We start from the raw sequence: 22,297 nt of genomic DNA, 5'->3' as shown, positions 1-22,297 counted from the left end.
CTGCTCTATGGGTGAAATATGTGGCAGTCTGTTTCTATAAAGATTAAAGCCTTGGAAACCTTATTGGTTAGTTCTACTCTGTCCTACAGTGTTGTTATGAGTCAGAATTGACTCAACAGCAGTGGGTTTTGGGTTTTTGGTTATGGTGTTTTGGCCCACCCCTCCCTCAGTTAAATACCACAAAGAAAAGAGCTGGTCATTTTCTTCAACTTAGGAAAAAAACATTAACTTAAGAAATGATACTCCTCCTGTGCTGAAATGACCACAAATTATTATCCAGCAATATTATTTTTAAGATGGAAATCAACAATATATCCTCTAGAATATTTTACTCATAAATCCAAAATTTTGGATATGATTTTTCTTTTCCTTAACATTTTTGAGAAATTATCAACATTTTACAAATTAGGAAACAAAAAACCGTCCCCTGTCCCAGAGTGGCAAGCTATGTGTTATTAGTAAAATTGGAATAAACACTAGACTTTCTAGCCCACATCTAACAAGCTACACAGTCCTACCATTATTTTTGAAAGGCTAGGGCCAACTAATCCTATTTGATTAACAAAAGTCCATATTCCAGGTTGACATCAAAGCCCTTCACAAGAAGTAAGATGCAGGTTTCAAGGCCTTAGATGTCCCGTTGAGGAATTTAAAAAAAAAAAAAAAAAAAATCAGAGAGTGACACTTCTGCCTCAAAGAACAAATTACGATCTTACCTGCATAGTTTGGGAGGAAAACTCTTCTTGTAAAAACTTCTTAATGTGCAGGACCACGCCTTTTGGTAGAGCATTAACTGCATTCAGTAACTTCTTCATTTCTGATAGTAGGTTAAGAAGGACAAGATCAGTAGGTGCGCCCTTTGCCAGTTTGACCTAGAAGACATATTCATTAAAATGTACATAATTATATATGTTCTGATTTACTGTGACATTAGAACAAGACAGGGTGCTAAAAAAGTAACAAACCAAAACCTGTTGCCGTGGAGTTGATTCCAACCCATAGCGACCCTATAGGACAGAGTAGAGCTGCCCCATACGGTTTCCAGGGAGTGGCTGGTGGATTCCAGCTGCTGACCTTTTGGTTAGCAGCTGAGCCCATATCCACTGTGACACCTGGGCTCCACAGAAAGTTACAAAGTACCTACCACATGCAGATCACTGTGACAGAACTACAGAACATCGAAGTAAGACATACATTCTCCCTGTTCTCAGGGAACTTACAACACAGCAGGGAGTTTAAAAGCAAAACCCAATTAGTTTTAATATAGGGAAAGCCATCATAAATTCATTTGAAATTTATAAACAAAGTAATGTAAGGATTCAAAGAGGGAATATTTACAACTCTCTTTTGGAGGAGGGACATGAAAAATTTTAGTATTAAATGTGAATTAAGTCTTAAAAATATTTGCCCTTGGTAAATATACAGCATGTATTGAATTGATCCATTTAAAGCATAAAAAATGCCAAGCTTAAAATACCGTTTAGATTATCCTATATAATAATATGACAACTATGCCTAAGGATCTTTTTTACAGGAATTGACCAATGCATTTGCTACTAAACACACAACAAATTTAAAATAAACAGAATAGTAATAATCTAAATTGTAAACACAGTAGGGCAGTAGAGTGATTCTGACTTAAATCAGTCAGAGCTGAGAAAACAGCAATAATCTTGGGACTTGAGAAACAGATCCTTACAGACTTAACACGGCCATCTTTGATGGTTAACTGATCAATATAGTCGAGTCCTACTGGATCATCTGTTAACACTAGTCGTGGCAAACAGAGTGGGCAGCAGAGATGGATAAAAGGCCTGGAACAAGTGGATGATGGTCTTCCCTCAAACCCTAACAGGATACCACAGTTCCTGTTGAAATTTTCGGAATATTAATTATGTTGTTGCTTGAAATTCATGCAGAGTTTTAGTTACTGAAAACGACCCAGTGTGAAGTGACTCTGACTGCCAGGTTTCTAACTACACAGGAACAACACAGGAAAGTCACTAGGAACCAACACAGTCCGTTGCAGGATGATCGGTCTGCTCTGCTCCCTGAGTTTGAATCTTAAATTAAGGTTCCGCTATCCCCAGAAAACCCTGGTGGCGTAGTGGTTAAGTACTATGGCTGCTAACCAAAGGGCTAGCAGTTCGAATCTTCCAGGCGCTCCTTGGAAACTCTGTGGGCAGTTCTACTCTGTCCTATAGGGTCGCTATGAGTCAGAATCAACTCAACAGCACTCGGTTTGGTTTTGGTTTGGTATCACCATTCACATCTAACAAACGCACACCACATTTCACTGTATATCAAGATTTGAAAATTACTTAATATACAAAAAATGTGAACCAGTTGCTGAATCACGGTGAATGGTATATGAGTGCGTAGTGTACTTTTTTTTTTAATTTTTATTGTGCTTTAAGTGAAAGTTTACAGACCAAGTCAGTCTCTCATACAAAAACTTATATACACCTTCCTATATACTCCTAGTTGCTCTCCCCCTAATGAGATAGCACACTCCTACCCTCCACTCTCTATTTTTGTGTCCATTTGGCCAGCTTCTGACCCCATCTGCCCTCTCATCTCTTCTTCAGACAGAAGCTGCCCACATAGTCTCATGTGTCTACTTGATCCAAGGAGCTCCCTCTTCATGAGTATCATTTTCTAGTCCAGTCCAATCCCTGACTGAAGAGTTGGCTGTAGGAATGGTTCCTGTCTTGGGCTAACAGAAGGTCTGGGGACCATGACCTCTGGGGTCTTTCTAGTCTCAGTCAGACCATTAAGTCTAGTCTTTTTATGAGAAATTGAGGTCTGCATCCCACTGCTTTCCTGCCCCTCAGGGGTTCCATGTTGTCTTCCCTGTCAGGCAGTCATCCATTGTAGCCAGGCACCATCTAGCTCTGGTCTCAGGCTGATGAGTCTCTGGTTTATGTGGCCCTTTCTGTCTCTTGGGCTCATAATTACCTTGCGTCTTTGCTGTTTTTCAGCCTCCTTTGCTCCAGGTGGGTTGAAACCAATTGATGCATCTTAGATGGCTGCTTGTGAGTGTTTAAGACCCCAGACTCAACTCTCCAAAGGGGAATGCAGAATGTTTTCTTAACAGATTTTATTATGCCAATTGACTTAGATGTCCCTTGAAAGCATGGTCCCCAAACTCCCGCCCCTGCTACGCTGACCTTCAAACAGTTCAGTATATTCAGGAAATTTCTTTGCTTTTCGTTTAGTCCATTTGTGCTGACCTCTCCTGTATTGTGTGTTGTCTTCCCCTTCACCTAAAACAGTTCTTATCTATTCTCTAATTAGTGAAAACCCCTCTCCCTCCCTCCCTCCCCACTCTCCTAACCATCAAAGAATATTTTCTTCCTTGTTTAAATTATTTTTCAAGTTCTTGTAATAGTGGTCTCACACAATATTTGTCCTCTTGCAACTGACTAATTTCACTCAGCATAATGCCTTCCAGGTTCCTCCATGTTATGAAATGTTTCACGGATTCATCACTCTTCTTTATTCATGTGTAGTATCCCATTGTGTAAATATACCATAATTTATCCATTCATCCATTGATGGGCACCTTGGCTGCTTCCATCTTTTTGCTATTGTAAACAGTGCTGCAGTGAACATGGGTGTGCATGTATCTGTTTGTGTAAAGGCTCTTATTTCCCTAGGATACATTTCAAGGAGTGGAACTGCTGAGTTGTATCGTAGTTCTATTTTTAGCTTTTTAAGGAAGCTCCACATTGATTTCCAAAGTAGTTGTACCATTTTACATTTCCACCAGCAGTGTAAAGTGTTCCAGTCTCTCCACAACCTTTCCAACATTTATTATTTTGGGTTTTTTGGATTAATGCCAGCCTTGTTGGAGTGAGATGGAATCTCATTGTAGTTTTCATCTGCATTTCTCTAATGGCTAATGATCATGAGCATTTCCTCATGTATCTGTTAGCTACCTGAATGTTTTCTTTAATGAAGTGCCTGTTCATATCCTTTGTGCATTTTTTAATTGGGTTATTTGTCTTTTTGTAGTTGAGTTTTTGCAGTATCATGTGGATTTTAGAGATCAGATGCAGATTGGAGATGTCATAGCTAAAAGCCTTTTCCAAGTCTGTAGGTAATCTTCTTACTCTTTTGGTGAAGTCTTTGGATGAGCATATATGTTTGATTTTTATGAGCTCCCAGTTATCTGGTTTTTCTTCCACATTGTTAGTAATGTTTTTTATACTGTTTATGCCACGAATTAGGGCTCCTAGCGTTGTCCTTATTTTTTCCTTTATGATCTTTATCGTTTTAGATTTTATATTTAAGTCTTTGATCTATTTTGAGTTCGTTTTTGTGCATGGAGTGAGGTATGGGTCTTGTTTCATTTTTTTGCAGATAGATATCCAGTTGTGCCAGCACCATTTGTTAAAAAGACTGTCTTTTCCCCATTTAACAAACTTTGGGCCTTTGTCAAATATCAGCTGCTCATATGTGGATGGATTTATGTCTGGATTCTCAGTTCTGTTCCATTGGTCTAGGTATCTGTTGTTGTACCAGTGCCAGCCTGTTTTGACTACTGTGACTGTAAAATAGGTTCTAAAATCAGTTAGAGTGAGGCCTCCCATTTCGTTCCACTTTTTCAGTAACGCTTTACTTATCCGGGGCCTCTTTTCCTTCCATATGAAGTTGGTGATTTGTTTCTCCATTTCATTAAAAAATGTCTTTGGAATTTGGACCAGAATTGCATTGTATCTATAGATGGCTTTTGGTAGAACAGACATTTTTATACTGTTAAGTCTTCCTGTCCATGAGCAAGGTATGTTTTTCCACTTATGTAGGTCTCTCTTGGTTTCTTGCAGTAGTGTCTTGTAGTTTTCTTTGTATAGGTCTCTTACGTCTCTGGTAAGATTTATTCCTAAGTATTTTATCTTCTTGGGGGCTACTATAAATGGTATTGATTTGGTGATTTCCTCTCTGATGTTCTTTTTCTTGGTGTAGAGGAATCCAGCTAATTTTTGGATCTTTATCTTGTATCCTAACACTCTGCTGAACGCTTCTATTAGTTTCAGCAGTTTTCTTGAGGATTCTTTAGGGTTTTCTGTGTATAAGATCATGTCATCTGCAAATAGAGATTCCTTCACTTCTTCCTTACCAATCTGGGTGCCCTTTATTTCTTTATCCAGCCTAATTGCTCTGGCTAGGACCTCCAGCACAATGTTGAATGAAAGTGGTGATAAAGGGCATCTTTGTCTGGTTTCCGATCTCAAGGGGAATGCTTTCAGACTCTCCATTTAGGATGATGTTGACTGTTGGCTTTCTATAAATGCCCTTTATTATGTTGAGGAATTTTCCTTCTATTCCTTTTTTGCTGAGAATTTTTATCATGAATGGGTGCTAAACTTTGTCAAAGGCCTTTTCTGCATCAATAGATAAGATAATGTGGACCTTGTCTTTTGTTTTATTTATATGGCATGTTACATTGTTTTTCTAATGTTGAACCATCCCCACATACCTGGTATGAATCCCACTTGGTCATGGTGGATTATTTTTTTGATATGTTGTTGGATTCTATTGGCTAGAATTTTGTCAAGGATTTTTGCATCTAAGTTCTTGAGGGATATAGGTCTGTAATTTTCTTTTTTTGTTGGTTTCTTCACCTGATTTTGGTCAGAGATATGCTGGCTTCATAGAATGAGTTTGGGAGTCTTCTGTCCTTTTCTATGCTCTGGAATACCTTTAATAGTAGCGGTATTAACTCTTCTCTGAAAGTGTGGTAGAACTCTGCACTAAAGTGGTCCGGGCCAGGGTTTTTTTATTTTTGTTGGGAGTTTTTTGATTACCTTTTCAATCTCTTCTTTTGTTATGGGTTTATTTAGTTGTTCTACCTCTGTTTGTGTTAGTTTAGGTAGGTAGTGTGTTTCTAGAAATTCATTCCCCAATTATCTTGTACTATTCTTGTAATTTTTCTGTAGGCTTGAAATTTTTTGGAGTTTCAAAATATAAAACCTCCACAAAGTAACTAGACAAACCTTTGTGAAAATGGCCATGGTCAGTAATGCATATATTTCAAATGAAAGGTCAATTCTGTGTGTAGTCAAAAGTCACTGCAGAATCACCTGATACTTATTAACAAACTGATACACATATAAGCAAGATGATGGCCTAAATAATTTTTTTTTTCAATAGGAAATAGAAGGGTCATACTCGTTAAATATTTATATATCCTTATAAATAAAATGAAACCTGTGAGAACTGGAACTCGACAGGACTGCCTTGTGTATCTGGGACTCACAAGTTTTCTACCTTTGACAGGGTGCAGTCTTACACTTTTCTATCACTCATAAGTCAGGGACTACCTGTACAAACCTTATTAACAAGTAGGTATCAATCATTAAATAAAATTGTATGGGAGGTAAACACTGTATTAACAAGAACCAAACAAATATCTCTTCAACAACCCTCTACTAAATAAATATAAATACACATGATTGATGGATATAATCTATCACAAAGTATATTGTCATTGGAAATAAGTCTTATATTAAACTATCATTCAGAGTTATTCCCTTTCATTTAGTACTGGATATTCTAATAGTAAAGATGATAAAAAGAAGCAAGAAAATTATCTTAACTTCAGAAACAATAAAATTATGTTTGTGTGTATATGTTTTTTTGCATGTGTGTAGGTTTTGTTTTGTTTGAGCTTTGATTTTAAAACATAAACAAGGGATATCCTAAAGTAGACTACCTGATGTGTTCTGGGCCAGTCAGTTCAAGTATCTACTAATTTTAACTTACATTAAGTACTGGTGTTTGGAATGATACCCTGAGACGCAAGTATCAATCACCAAAGAAAGATTTAATCATGACCTTTTTATTTATTAAAGTAGTCTAGTGGACTCATCCAAAATTTTTTAACAGATAAGGCAATTGACTAGATTTAGTATTACACCAAGGAGCACTGGTGGCACACTAGATAAGTGTTTGGCTTCTAACCAAAAAGTCAGTGGTTCAAACCACTAGTTGCTCTGTGGGAAAAAGATGTGGCAGTCTGCTTCCATAAAAATTCACAGCCTTGGAAATGCCATTGGGCAGTTCTACTCTGTCCTACAGGGTTGCTATGAGTAGAAATTGACTGAGGAGCAACGGGTTTAGTTATGGTTTAGCATTACATTCTTTAACATATTTAGTCATAATTAATTAATTTACAGCTCTTAACTAACAGTTAATGAATATTAAATCTTCTCTTACCAGTTGATCGGTTGACTCTTCTACCTTATTCTCAGGTTCCTCCTTAGTCTTTTCCTCCCCAGGAGGATCTCTGTTTTAAGAGAAAGAGAAAGGAGTACTCCAAGCATCTCCTTGAAAAGACACAATTAAGTCACGGTAGTAAAGAATCTAACAACTGAATTTGTGCCTGAAAGTTCCAAAAAGTGTAACCAATGTGAACCAAAGACTGATAATAGAGGTAGGCTCCATAACTTCCTGAGGCTCCAGTTAAAGAAAAGAAAATCATGCCATGCCTTACTAGATGGCGATAGAACAGAAAGCAGACATAAAAATCTGCATTTTCAACAAACACACAACACACCAAAATAATTAAAAAAAAAAATAACTTTATAGCACCATTTCAAGGTTAAAAAATTCTTTGAAAAGGTGGTTGTGTGTGTGTGTGTGTGTGTGTGTGTGTGTGTGTGTGTGTATGAAGATGGGAAAAGCTTAGAAAAGATCTCTCTTGAGTAGGCCATTTTATTTTTTGTTTGGGGCTCCTGGCCCTACAATTATCATTTCCAAAAATATTTTTAATTGGGACAGAACAGGATATTTAGAAATTATTAACTATTTTTGTAAAAAGGAATAACTTGACAGGTTTTGCTTTGACATTAGCTCCAAATATGAACATATTAAGTGTTACATACTGAACTGAAAAATTCATTTACAAAATTGTTTTCTTCTAACACAGAACCATAATATAGGATAAATGAGATGACTTATGTAATCTTCTTAATTTTATATAATAGCAGAGATAAAATTGAGGTGAGGAACTTAGATCAATTGGTTTACTCTGAATTGCACTTTATCAATACCCTATTCTACTTTAAATTGATGTATTCATGTAACAGACAACCATCTACTACATGATAACCGATTCTGTCAGGGAAAACTAAGACAAATAAACAGTACAGCATTATCCACATATGTAAACTCCTGGTCAAAGTTTCAATAAAAGATAACTTACACATACACACAATTTCGCAATATGATTCTCAGTGCTCTTTAAATTATCAGTGTAAAGAAAACCTGTTTACTGTAATTTCCTCTATTTCTAGATCCCACTTCAAAAAGGAATCAGAAGTTTTGTTACCAAGAAACGAAAAATACTGCAGCAGTATTCTGAAGCCTCTCAATATTTGTTTAACAAAGTCAGCAAAATGCTCTCACGTAGACTCCACTTGCTACTCCACGTGGTGATCATTCACTCCTAACCCAGTAATTCTCAATCCCAGATGCAGATTAGAATAATCCGTGAGGCTTCTGAACTATCCAGATGCCCGAACCCTATTTTATTGCTTCTGAACAAAAAAGTGTGGCAAACAAGCTACTATATTTTCTATCGGCTCCATAACAAATTTTGATGTATAACCCCAACTTATCTTCACCCCCTTGCCAAAAACAAAATTGCTGCATTAAAGGTTACTAATGAAATCCTCATTGATACTCCAATGTCTTCTCTTAGCTTGCCATTCTACCTGGCCTTTCTACATTTAACATTCTCCATCATACCCTCCAACCCTCCTTGAAAACCTCAGTACTCTTAGTATCTGATGGTTCTCCTCCTAGACCTTCTAGCCTTCCACTTCTCAGCTTCTCCCACTGGCTACTCCTCTTCCTTCCATTCGTCTTACTCACTCATTAATATTACAGAACTCCACACATCATCACCACCAACCATGAATTCAGTGTCATAGAAGAGAAAGGCACATCAGTAATCATATACAGCAGTCACTTTATTTTATAGATGGGTAAACAGATATCCAGAGAGGTTACATAACTTGTTCGAAGTTATACACCTAGAGTTTTCTATTGTTAATCCTGCTGCCTTTCCCACCTGCATACTTTGTTCTTTTGCAGAAGACTAAAAGTTTTGCTATGACAATATATACTGAAATATATATATCATAGATAGATAGATACACTCATCAGAATGATTCTCATCCCTCAAAGTTCAGTTCAACTGTTACTTTACGGAAACCAACTCAATTCAAGAACTACTGTTCCTTCCTATATGTAGCCACAGGATTGCTAATATAGCACATTTGCATTTTGCTTAAAGATGTTAATTGTTTTTTATCTATCTTATTCTAAGTCCTCTCTCTCTCTCTCTAAATACACACATTTTGACTTAGTCTTTATTACCTAAGCACCAAGGTCAGTAAATGTTTTTGTAAAGTAAATTAACAGATCACATTGCTTATTAAATAGGAACAGCTCAAAGTTAGAGGGAGAGCTACGTGGGAGGGGGGCAGGTAGGCTGAGCTTTCCCTGGTTGGAGGGGGCAGAATGCCATTTGGCCTGGGCCCAATTTAACCACTCCAAGGTCTTCTGTGCTATGCTTAGGCTACCTTCGAAAAAGTGGGGATAATGACAGCATCTAACTCACAGAGCTGTTATGAGGTTTACATGAGTTAACCTTTGCCTGGCACACAGAAAATCCAAGTGTTTGTTAAATGATAAATAAAATATTATTTTGGTGAGAATGACCCCAAGTAAGGTAATTTATGGTACATTTCTATATTTATGATTCCTAGAGAATTTTTCTAAAATTAGATTTCACCCAGTGCCCATCCCTCACGAATCAAAGTTACTAAATTATCCCAAAGCGGAAGGCTAGCTCATTCTCGCTAGCTTCCCAATGTTACACGGGAAAGACAAACGCTGTGTCTTGGAAGGCAGCACATTCAGGTGTTTTGTGTCAATCCACCCCTTACCTCACAAAAAGTCCCTCTGCTAGAGAATCCATGCCGCACAATGTTCCTTTGCAAGTCTTACTCCAACGCTTGCAGATTACTTTCACTTCTGCTGTTTAAAGCTGTAAAGGAAGTAATACTCTTACTCCTTAAAGAAAAGTTTGGAACTACCGTAAAATGAAAATTACCTGGAGTTTCACAGTCCAAACATAAGCACTGTCTACAATTTAATAGACTTAATACTTTTCTAAGCATAGGTATATTTTACCGATTTGTAACCATACTTTATAGCAAAAGCTCTTTCATGTTATTTCATCCTCTTAGTAAACATTCTCAATGGCTACATAAGTTAATTGGGGTTCCCTTGACCATTTCCTTATAGATAGTGTATTAGTTATCTAGTGTTGCTATAACAGAAATATCATAAGTGGATGGCTTTAACAAAAAGAAATTTATTCTCTCATAGTCTGGGAGGCTAGAAGTCTAAATTCAGAGTGCACCAGCTCTAAGAGAAGGCTTTCTTTCTCTGTTGGCTCTGGCAGCAGGTCTTTGTCATCAATCTTCCCTTGGTCTAGGAGCGTCTCAGCACAGGGACCCTGGGTCCAAAGGACGTGCTCTGCTCCCGGGACTGCTTTCTTGGTGGTATGAGGACCCCGTCTCTCTTGTGGCTTAAGACACAATTCAATCTTGTAGATTGAGTCCTGCTTCATTAACATAACTGCCACTATTCCCGTATCGTTAAGATCATAGAGATAGGATTTATAACATATAAGGAAAATCACATCAGATGACAAAATGGTAGACAATCACACAATACTGAGAATCATGGCATAGCCAAGTTGACAAATATTTTTGTGGGACACAATTCATTCCATAACAGACATTTAGATTGTTTCCAATTATTTTCCGTTACAAATAATTAGTTCTGTGATAAACCCCATTGAGCATAAAGCTTTTTCTATATTTATGATTATTTCCTTACAATAAATTCTCAGTAGAATTCATAGGTCAAAAGACACAAATATTTTAAGCCTCTTGGTGCATACTGTTAAATGGTTTCCCAAAGAGTTTATACTAATGTATTTCCCCTGGAGGTATACAAGTTCCTGTTTAACACACTCTCGATAACACTAAATATTTTGTTTCCTTTTATCCCAAAAGTATCATTGAGTCACTTTCCCCAAAACTGTACAGTTTTGTGGTGGCTTGCATGTTGCTGTGATGCTAGGAACTATGACCCTAGTATTACAACTACCAGCAGGGCAACCCGTGATGGACAGGTTTCAGCAGAGCTTCCAGACTATGACTAGGAAGAAGAACCTGGCAGTTTACTTCTGAAAAAACTGGACAGTGAAAACCTTATGAACAGCAGTAGAACATTGACTGATACAGTGCTGGAAGAGGAGCTCCTCATGTTGGAAGGCACACAAAAATACGACCAGGAAACAGCTGCCTCCTCTAAGTAAAGTCAACCTTAATGATGTGGATGGAGTCAAGCCTTCAGGACCTTCATTTGCTGTTGTGGCAAGACTCAAAAGAAGAAATAGCTGCAAACATCCATTAATGATTAGAATGTGGAATGCAGGAAAATTGGAAGTTGTCAAAAATGAAAGGGAACACATAAACATCGATATCCTAGGCATTAAAAAAAATTCGTTGAATATCGCCATTTGAAACGATATAAACAGCGGCTATACACGTTAACCTCACAGGATGGAAAACACAGGAATCATATCAACTACATCTGTGGAAAGAGACGATGGAAAAGCTCAACATCATCAGTCAGAACAAGGCCAGGGGCCCTTCGAAACAGACCATCAATTGCTCACGTGCAAGTTGAAATTGAAGAAAATTTAAAAAGTCTGCAAGAGCCAAAATATGACCTTGAGTATATCCCAGCCGAATTTGGAAACAATCTCAGGAAAAGATTTGACACACTGAACACTAATAACCGAAGACAAGACAAGTTGTGGGATGACATCAAGGACATCGCACATGAAGAAGGTAAAAGGTCACTAAAAAGACAGGAAAGAAAGAAAAGACCAAAATGCTTGTGAGAAGACACTCTGAAACTGCTCTTGAACACAGAGTAGCTAAAGAAAATGGAAGACATGATGAAGTAAAGGAGCTGAACAGAAGGTTTCGAAGGATGGCTCAAGAAGACAAAGTAAACTATTATAATGAAATGTGCAAAGACCTGGAGTTAAAACACCAAAAGGGAAGAACACGCTCAGCATTTCTTAAGCTGAAAGAACTGAAGAAAAAATTCAAGCTTGAGCTACAATTCTGCGTGATTCTACAGGCAAAATATTAAACAACACCAGAAGCATCAAAAGAAATGGAAGGAATAAACAGAGTCACTGTGCCAGAAAGAATTGGTCAACATTCAGCTATTTCGGGGGTAACCACATATTCCAGAACCAATGGCTTTGAAGAAATAAGTCCAAGCTACACGGAAGGCTTTGACAAAAAACAAGGCTGCAGGAATTGACGAAATACCAATTAAGATGTTTCAACAAACAGATGCAGCGCTGGAGGTGCTCACTCATCTATGCCAAGAAATTTGGAAGATAGCTACCTGGTGAACAGACTGGAAGAGATCCATATTTGTACCCATTCTAAAGAAAAAGGATTCAACAGAATGCTAGAATTATCCAACAATATCATTAATATCACATGCAATAAATTTTGCTGAAGATAATTCAAAAAGTGTGGTAGAGTATCAACAGAGACCTGCCAGAAATTCAAGCCATATTCAGAAGAGGATGTGGGGGTTGTATCCTTTCATCATACTTACCCCATTTGTATGCTAAGCAAATAATTCGAACAAATGGACTACATGAATAAGAATACGGCATCAGGATTGGAGGAAGACTTACTAACAAGCTGCAATATGCAGATGACACAATCCTGCTTGCTGAAAGCGAGGACTTTAAGCACTTACGAAGATCAAAGACTACAGCCTTCAGTATGGATTGCACCTCAACATAAAGAAAACAAAAATCCTCACAATTTGACCAATAAGTAACATAAAGATAAACAAACAACAGATTAAAGTGTTAAAGATTTCATTTTACTTGGATCCACAATCAACGCCCACGGAAGCGGCAGTCAAGAAATAAAATGACGTATCGCAACAGGCAAATCTGCTGCAAAAGACCTCCTTCAAATGTTGAAAAGCAAAGATGTCACTTTGAGGACTAAGGTGCACCAGGCCCAAGCCATGATTATTTTCAGTGGGCTCATATAGGTGTGAAAGCAGGACAATGAACAAGGAAGACCAAAGAACTGAGGCATCTGAATTATGGTGTTGGTGAAGAATGCGGACTATACCATGGACTGCCAGAAGAATGAACAAATCTGTCTTATAATTAGGTTCCTAATTATAAAACTGTAAATAGTCTATATTTGACTCTACCAGTTCTAAGTTACACAAGAAGTCTTGAGAGGCTAGGGTAATTCTCCAGCAATGCGATGATGATACCTCTTAATCCAAACAGAAATGCAAAGATACACGCACATATACCCCTAAATTTCCTCATTTAAAACAGAGCTTTCTGACATCTCTTAATTTCTTGCTCATACCTAACATAAAATACTTCCTGCTATCAGTATTACATCTCATCTATGTGGAATCCAGTTCTCCTAAATTATAATTTTACTCTTATTTTTAAAATCAATAATTAGACAAACTTGTACGCCTATTTAAATTTGTATTCTTTGTTCAAGTTCAGATAAAAACCCGATGTACACCGAGTAATGCAGGAGAAAGAGGCTGGATAAACGTTATTATATCACAGTAGATCAGACTATTTCAAATCTTTAATGAAGGTGTATAAGAAAAGGGTACATGCTTTAGAATTTTAAGATTGTGATCAAAATATTCTTCCTTTACAGTTTCTATAAACCTCCCTATTTATTTTAATAAAGAGAAACAGATAAGGAATTACTTCAGAGCATACATACGATTGCTTTTTCTAGACAAAGCAATTCCCTCATTTCCGAATCTAAAGGCTCAGACCTGAATACCTGCCCTCTGAGCAGGTGCCCTTCAGTCAGCAGCTGTGTGCACAACCACCGTGTAGCTGACAAGAAGGGAGTAACCAGTAGATGATGGAGAGAAAGATCCTCTGGCAAAGAGGCAGAGGGGCTAGAAGGCTTCTGCTACGCAGTTACAGTGCTCAGCCTGAAAAAGGCAAGGGTGGGGAAATCAATCAATACATCAGAAGGTATTTGGATCCTGAATTAAGGGAGTTAAGAAAAGTTAGTAACTTTCCATTTCAGCCCGTTGAAAATACAACCTGAGAAGAATCTCTGTGACGAAAGGTTTTCCAGGAGAGAGGACCATCAACCCCAACATTTCCCAGGAGCTGAGCAGACCCGTGTGCCACACAGGCTCCTAGCGACAGCGACAGCCCACACAGGTTCCTAGCGACAGCGACAGCCCACACAGGCTCCTAGCGACAGCGACAGCCCACACGGGTTCCTAGCGACAGCGACAGCCCACACAGGCTCCTAGCGACAGCGACAGCCCACACAGGCTCCTAGCGACAGCGACAGCCCACACAGGCTCCTAGCGACAGCGACAGCAGCAGCAGCAGCGCTTTACAGCCTCTGGTAGGGAGGAAGACAAAAGTGCCTCCTAGCAACCGACAGGAGGCAGCCAGCCTGAAATGTTACCACTGTGCTTTTAAAGATGATTCTAGAAGAGACTGAAAGAAACCTTTAAAATCAGGCTGATATGTGAGAAAGGGTCAATCTAGTTTTCTCCAGTGTATTCATTACAATTGACCTTCCTTGTCAGCTGGAAACTGAAAATTGACTGAGGGGCTGCTCTTGCCCAGGAACTTCCTCTGGTTCTGGCTGATTACTTCAGGGCAAGCTAAAATTCAGTGTCAGTTACGGCACATTTTATCCGTCAACTAAAGTGATTTCATCTGCAGGCTGTTTTCCTCGTTGAAAATAAGGTATTGCTGTCATATCTTGATACACAGGAAAAATGTCCGCCTTACTGTTCCCTCCGAAGTCTCACTTTTCTTATCTATTGAAATTATAACACTTTTTTTAGTTGTAAAAGGTTATTCCTCCATTTTCAAGGCTGTAGTAACTTATTCCCATAAAAGTAGGCTCAGGTCTCGTTTATATTTTTTAATTACTCATTTAAACATTTATCTTGTGCCACTTGTCACCTCCTTAAATTGTATTAAGAAAATTTTTAAATCTACTAAAATTGTCTTTACTGAGCCATCTGACCAAGTCAAAGCCTCTAATTTGCCAACAAGTTTACATTTTAATGTGTGAGTGGATGTCCCATGAACTTTCTACCCATGTCAATTCTGGCACTCAAGAATTACCCAATGCCAGGCAGAAAATGTGAGCAACAGTGTAAAAAACATTAAGAACTAAGTTCATGGTTTGTCAATGTCTACTAGCTTGAAAACAAAATAATACCCTTGGTATCTTTCAGGAGAGTTCAGTTATTGAGAGCTTTTCTTATTCCCACTAATACAGGGTTTTGCAATCTTGGCACTATTGACTGGATAATTATTTGTTGTGGGGAGCTGCTGTGTATATTGTAGGATCTTTAGTGGCGCCCCTGGCCTTTACCCACTAGATGCTGGTAGCAGCCCTCCTCCCATCCCGGCCCATTGTGACAACTAAAAATGTCTCCAGATGTGGCCACATGTCTGGAGGAGAGGGTGAGGAGAGCAAAACAGATTGTTCCGGGGAGGAAAAATAAGACCACCCTGGTATTACATAGCATATACGAACACAAACAAAACATTGGTCTACAAGAAAGCAAAACAACATAAAATACCTCATCTAGATTTCTATCAATATCAAAAGTAAGTTCAGAGGCAGTACAGCATTGGTAATTAAGAAACTTTGAAAACACTCTTCAGGGTACATAGGTCTGCTTTGACACACAGCAGCTGTTTGACCTTGTGGGAAATTAATTAACATCTTTGTGCCTCAGTTTCCTCATCTGAAAACTAGGGAAAATGATGGTACCTACTTCATAATTATTGTGAGAACTAAATTTTTTTTGATCTGTAACAAAACCGCACCTGGCACATAGTAAGCAATATGAGAATGTATCTATCACTACTATCATCATCTTCATTTAACTCTGTGTAGGTTTCCAACAAAATTAATCCACTTTTTGTCCAATTCTCTATCTTGAGGAAAAATGCTATTGTATAAAAAGAAATGCTAATCATGATATTTAAGAAATGAGACCAAAAAATATTTTTCAGATATATCACACATGGCACAAATGCCAGCGTAGTATGCACATTGTTTGATATCTTGTATTTTCCATATCAGGAGCCCTGGTGGCGCAGTGGTTGAAGCACTTGGTTGCTAACCAAAAGGTTGGCGGTTCAAACCCACTAGCCTCTCCAAGGGAGAAAGACGTGGCGGTCTGCTTCCATAAAGATTACAGCTTTGGTAACCCTGTGGGGCAGTTCTACTCTGTTCTATAGAGGAGTCACTATGAATTGGAATTGACTCAACGGCAATGGGTTTATTTTTCATATCAGCACGTGTGTGTCTGTGTTATTCTTTAAACTGGACATATGCCATTCTGTGAATATATTGTGCCTCATTTAACCAGACCATTATGGATGAGCACTTTAGTTATCTCTGGGTTTTTTTGTCTTATTTGTTTTACTTTATTTTTGCTATTACAAAAATGCTGTACTGAACAACCTTGAATATGCAATTTGGCGATGTTTTGGTAGCTATTTAAAAAGGCTGGATTTGCTACATCAGCGTTGAATTCAAGGTACTCCAGAAGATCATGGGTCTGTTAACTAGCAAGCTCTTGACACTGCTAGTTATCACTTCCACTAGATTTCACCAGAATTCTAAAAAACTCTTCAAAGTTCAGATGTGTGATGTAATGGTCACATATAAGAATTCCAGAACTCACTTTAAGGCTTAAAAAATAATGGAGGGGACACTTTCTAGAAATAATCAAAGACGTTTTGTGATGGGAACTCCCTAGAACCAAAATTTTAACTACTGTTGACCTGATTACACCGGCAGACAAGCAGCAACAACCATTCTTGGTGGTCTGTAAAGTGGTATAGCAAGTGTGCTGTGGCCTCAGCACCCTGGAGGTCTTTAGCTCTCATATGCTAGTCAGCTCCAGGTAGATAAGAATGGCTGGAGGTTAGATTAAAAAAAAAAAAAACAGGTGTGCCAATATTCTTATTAATGGTGTTAAGAATTAATATATTACTTGGTATTCTAAATCTCCACTAATTTCTTTCTACTATGTCCCGTTGCTTCCATTGCCAGAAGAATGAACAAACCTGTCTTATAATTATGTTTCTAATTATAAGACTGCCAATAGTCTATATTTGACGTTACCAAACCTGTTGCCATCAAATGAATTCCGACTCATAGAGACCCCACGTGTTACACAGCAGAACTGAGCTACATAGGGTTTTCTTGGCTGCAATCTTTACGTAAGCAGATTGCCAGGCCCTTCTTCTGTGGTGCCCCTGGATGGGTTTGAATCACCAACCTTTCCATTACTAGTCGAGTGCAAACCGTTTGTGCCACCCGGAGAGATGTTTCACTTTATATAAGCTTGGTGTACACTTAAGATTTGGATTAGTTAACATGCACTCAGACACACAGAGGCACACTGAGAAACAAAGCTACTCACATGATCTTACTGGTCAGAGTAAATGATACCGTAAAAATAATCCTGCCACCTTAATACTTCAGAGTATGTTATTCATATTAATCTGTGTTAAGAGGATCTCTGTATTCAACAAAATAATTCAGAACTGTCAGGTCCCAGATCCTATGCTGAGTACTAAAGTGAATAATAATTAATGCCTATCTAAATGACCTCCCAAGGTTAAAGATTCTTGGAAAAGCAGTCTCCAAACTTTTTGATCACATATCCCTAAAGCAGTAAAAAATCTGAGAACACACTGAAAATACGTTAATATAAATTCATTTATGAATTATATGCAGGTACTACTACACTAATATATACATTGTAACTCATCCAAAAAATAAAATAAAAAAAGAATGAGATAAAAATAAGTATAAAGAAAGGGTTTAATACCGGTTCCCGGTTTCACAGGTCCCCTGAGGTGTGCGTACTACACTGTGGACACCGCTATCTTAGGAAACAGTTTCACGTTTGTTTGAAAGTTTACAGAGCAAATTATTTTCTCATTAGACAATTAATACACAAATTGTTTTGTGACATACAGTTTTATATTTTAAACTCAGGAAATAGCTATCTACCCATTTCATGAACTTAATAATAATATCTGTTTTCTGAAAGACTAGAAATTTAAAAATGATATATCCGAATGACCTTGCTTTGTGCAAACGAGGACATCAATACATAGTGCTTACAATTAAAAAGTTACTAGATCTTGACTTAAAATAAAGGTGTGTTGCTTTTATCTTTACTTACCTGCAAAAGTACAAATCTGGATTCAGAAACAGGTAGGTAATGCTTGTGTTTAAAAAAGAAAAATAAAAAAGGTGTACCCATATTATCCATACCTCCTATGCTTAACCTGGAGTCAAATTCTGTGATATGCATAGAAAGAAAAATCAGGAACTACTGAACAAGTGAGAAAGTTAAATTTATGGTTTGGCAAGTCATTTCGGGATTAGCTGAATCTTAATAGTTGAGAAAGAAAACAGGAAGAATAATAATTATAAAGGCAGAATTAATTTTGGTTTATTTAGTTTCTCTGGCATTTTGACAGAAGTACCATTTCTGAAAAATGGGAGTGGAATTAATTGTACAGATTTTGTTTTCTGGCTCTGCATAAAGAATAAAATCAGTTTAATATTAGTATTTGAATTGTTTTAGCGATAGTGGGGACATGGTGCCTGAAAGACCCCGTGCCTAAACCTCTGACAATTTTCTACCACTCAATTTTCTGCAGTGAATATTTGGGACCTGCGCCAATGGAGGAGCCCTGGTAGTGCAGTGGTTAAGAGCTTAGCTGCCGCTCCTTGGAAACTCTACGGGGCAGTTCTACTGGGTCCTATAGGATCACTATGAGTCAAAATCGACTCAATGGCAACAGGCTTGGGCCAATGGAATGTTTGCTCTATCAGCTGTTTGTGCCTAATGAATAATCTCCCAGTTTTAGATCTGGCCTTATGTCCCACCTAGATTATATATCTCACAAGGTTGGGATTTTTTTTTCCTTTTTTAAAATCCTTCTGCTGTATCTCCAGTGCCTAGAACTGTATCTGGTACACTTTAAGCACTTGGTTTTATTTAAGGAGTGAAGCTACCCACTCTCCTGCACTGCTCGAGGCCTCAAAAGGCAGAAGTACTAATGAGGAAGCCTGTGTGTGCAGAGATTGCCCTCTCACTCTAGAGTCCTAGCGAAGCCAGGAGGTAGCCCTTATGTACAAGACTTGGCCATGGCGTGAAGACAGCACCCGTGGCTACTTCTCTCTCCCATTTGCTGGTCCCTCCACATTTCCCCAACCTCTAAATACTTACGTGCCCTAGCGTTCAGCGCTTGGACGTATCTTTTCTATCCACGCTGACTCCTTAACATTTAGTCTCAAGGCTTTAAATTTCTATCTCCAGCCTTGGGCTCCCCCTTAACTACAAATAATTCATCTCCTGGCTACCTAAAACATTTCAACATAACTAAAACTGAGCTCTGGATATCTCACCTTCCCATGAAACAGCTGAAGCAGAGACACCTGGCCAGGTCGAACCTAGATGAGACTAACTGCAGCCAACCCACAGGCTCGTGATCAAGGAATAAAAGCTCATTGTTTTAACCCTAAATCTAAGGTGGTTTGGTATGCAGCAAAAAACTGATTATAACGCTCTGTGCTACCTAAAATTGCAACATCCCATCCCCACTCCGTATGTGCTATCCTATTGTCCTTCTCTCCCTCAGTTTTCCTCCATAGCACTTATTACTAACATCTGTACATTTTACTTACGTATCCCCCATTAAAATGGAAGTTCTCTTTGGTAAGAAGGAAACTCTGGTGGCATAGTGGTTATGTGCTACGGCTGCTAACCAAAGGGTCGCAGTTCAAATCCGCCAGGCGATCCTTGGAAACTCTGTGGGGCAGTCCTACTCTGTCCTATAGGGTCACTATGAGTCGGAATCGACTCGACAGCACTGGGTTTGGGTACTGGGTATTTGGGAAGAAAGTTTTGTCTATTTTGACTGACTGCTGTATCCTCAGAGCCTAGAAATGTACTTAGTTCTCAAGCACTATGGTAAATGAACAAATAGACAACTAAGCTTGTGTTCACATCCCATGTATAATTCCCATATTGCAGCATTCAGTCTTCTACAAACACAATTCTATCAAAACTACAACTCACATCCTCATTCAGTCCAAATCATCAAATACGACTTCAGCATTTTATTATTCAGCATTGAAGGTAATAGGTCCCTGGGTGGTACAAGTGATTTGTGCTTAACTACTAACCTAAAGGTTGGTGGTTTGAATCCACCCAGCAGCACCGTGGAAGAAAGTCCTGGTGACTGGCTGTAAAGATTACAGCCAAGAAAACCCTACGGAGCAGTTCCTCATGGGGCCACCATGAGACAGAATAAACTGACAGTAACAGGTCTGGCTGTTTGGTTTATTGAAGCTAATACATTCATTTTAGGTTTTTCCAGCAGAAATAAGGTACTAAATCAAAAACCAAGCCCACTGCCACCGAAGACAACCCTATACTTGAGTTGTAAAAACCTGAGCAAGTTTTTTGTTTTTAACATCCATAAGCCTGTTTCCTGAAGTATAAAGTAGGGTAAATATCTGGCACAAGCCAAATAAAGTACAACCCATTGCCGTGGAGTCCATTTTGACTCATAGCAACCTATGCTTTATTTATAGACATTAATAAAAATTTACAGGAAAGAGGGATTTTACACTAAGCCTTTAAGAATGACGGATTTGGGACTTCCTATTATACCTTTTTTTTTTCTTATTATACCTTAAGAAAAATCACATGCTTCTATATAGCATTCTCCTTTCTCTTAGTAACACCTACTCTGGTTTGTCCATTTCCCCCAATAGGCTTTAAGCTCCTTGAAAAAGAACTATGTCTGGAACTCAGTAAATATATGATGAATGAATAAATATTAGCATTTTAAAAATATAATTACCTGACTGGTTAAAATGATTACCCATGTTTTTATGCAAATAACGCGTTCCTTCTACGTTTGTTTGCCAACTGATCTCTCTTCCCTGAGGTATTTTCATAAATAGGCTGTGCTAATTCTTTTTACATCAACATGTAAAAATTGGCATAGCTGCACTTACGAAAGTACCTCACAGAGGGAGGGAGCAGTTGGCAAAAAAATGTAGGAGGCATGCTTTATTTGCAGAAAAATACAGTATACATAATTATTTTATTAACAAAGTAAAATGCAGATGCTCGCTACATCTACTTCCTTAAAAAAATTGGTGGACATAAAAATAAACCTTTTTTATGAAAAAAGTTATCGTATGGAAATATACTAAGCCTTCAACTTTAAAAAAAAAAAAACTAGAAACAAAGAAAAATCCATGTAATGGATGGAATTAATAAAGATAAAAGTAAAACTGCTTACTGTAAACAAAAAAAAATAAGTAAACCAAAGTTCGTTCTTGAAAAGTTGAATAAAATAGAAAGTCCAACTAAGAAAAGGAATAGATATTATTAAAATGAAAAAGGAAATTTAAAACTACAAATAAGAAAGAAAAAGACTGACTGGAATACCGAATGCAAGTTGTATTGATAAATTTTTAAATCTAAACAACTGGTTTGCTAAAAAATATATATTTCCAAAATGAACTCAAGGTGGAAAAAAATTAACAGAACTTTAACCATATTTGAAATTCAAATATTTGCTGAAGATATACCACTAAATAAGGTACCAAGCTTGATGATTTTATCGGCCAGCTGCATATAGCCAAGTACCAGATGACTCCTGTGTAATCTGATTATCCCATAACAGAAAAAAGATTGAAATGCTTCACATTCATTTTTCAAAAGTAACATATAACCCACATTCCAAAATAGACAATACAAAAAAATTTATTGAAAACTCTCACTTATGAACATTCTTACAAAATTCTTAATAAAATATCAGCAAATCAACACCTGTGGCACACCATATATAGGGTTTGTTAATACTTCCTTGTTGAGCTTGGGCAAATCACTTCTCTCTGTCTCAGTTTTTCCATCTGTAAAATGGAGATCATAATAGTACCTATTGCATGAAGTTGTTAAGAAGATTAAATGGGTAAGTATAAAGTCCTTAGACTAGTGCTTGGCATTTGGCAAATGTTCAGTGTTAGCTATTATTATTATCCCAAGAACAAACAGACAAAAA

The 22,297-nt window shown here is 37.8% G+C and overlaps 1 protein-coding gene across 14 annotated transcripts in view; it reads right to left on the bottom strand.

Moving 5' to 3' along the window:
• DZIP3 (DAZ interacting zinc finger protein 3) overlaps positions 1-22,297 on the bottom strand; it is a 103,896-nt gene that overhangs the window by 78,268 nt on the left and 3,331 nt on the right. For 12 of the 14 annotated variants that reach the window (XR_007513760.1, XR_007513758.1, XR_007513761.1 and 9 more), the window contains exons 2-4: positions 9,960-10,060; positions 7,222-7,291; positions 717-872 (exon numbers count right to left, since the gene is read on the bottom strand). Coding sequence is in view for 4 of the 14 variants with exons in the window: in XM_049857798.1 (XP_049713755.1) it covers positions 717-872; positions 7,222-7,291; positions 9,960-9,991 (258 nt within the window). In the remaining 10 variants the exon portion in view is untranslated. Of the gene's footprint in view, positions 1-716; positions 873-7,221; positions 7,292-9,959; positions 10,061-14,239; positions 21,300-22,297 lie in introns of those variants that run through there. The other 2 variants (XM_049857797.1, XM_049857801.1) reach the window with 2 other exon arrangements.

This window comes from Elephas maximus, chromosome 18, assembly GCF_024166365.1.
Source record: "Elephas maximus indicus isolate mEleMax1 chromosome 18, mEleMax1 primary haplotype, whole genome shotgun sequence".
In the NCBI taxonomy this organism is placed as follows: Eukaryota; Metazoa; Chordata; class Mammalia; order Proboscidea; family Elephantidae; genus Elephas; species Elephas maximus.
The sequence above is the reverse complement of the archived record's forward strand: the minus strand, read 5'-3'. Positions and strand labels throughout refer to the sequence as shown.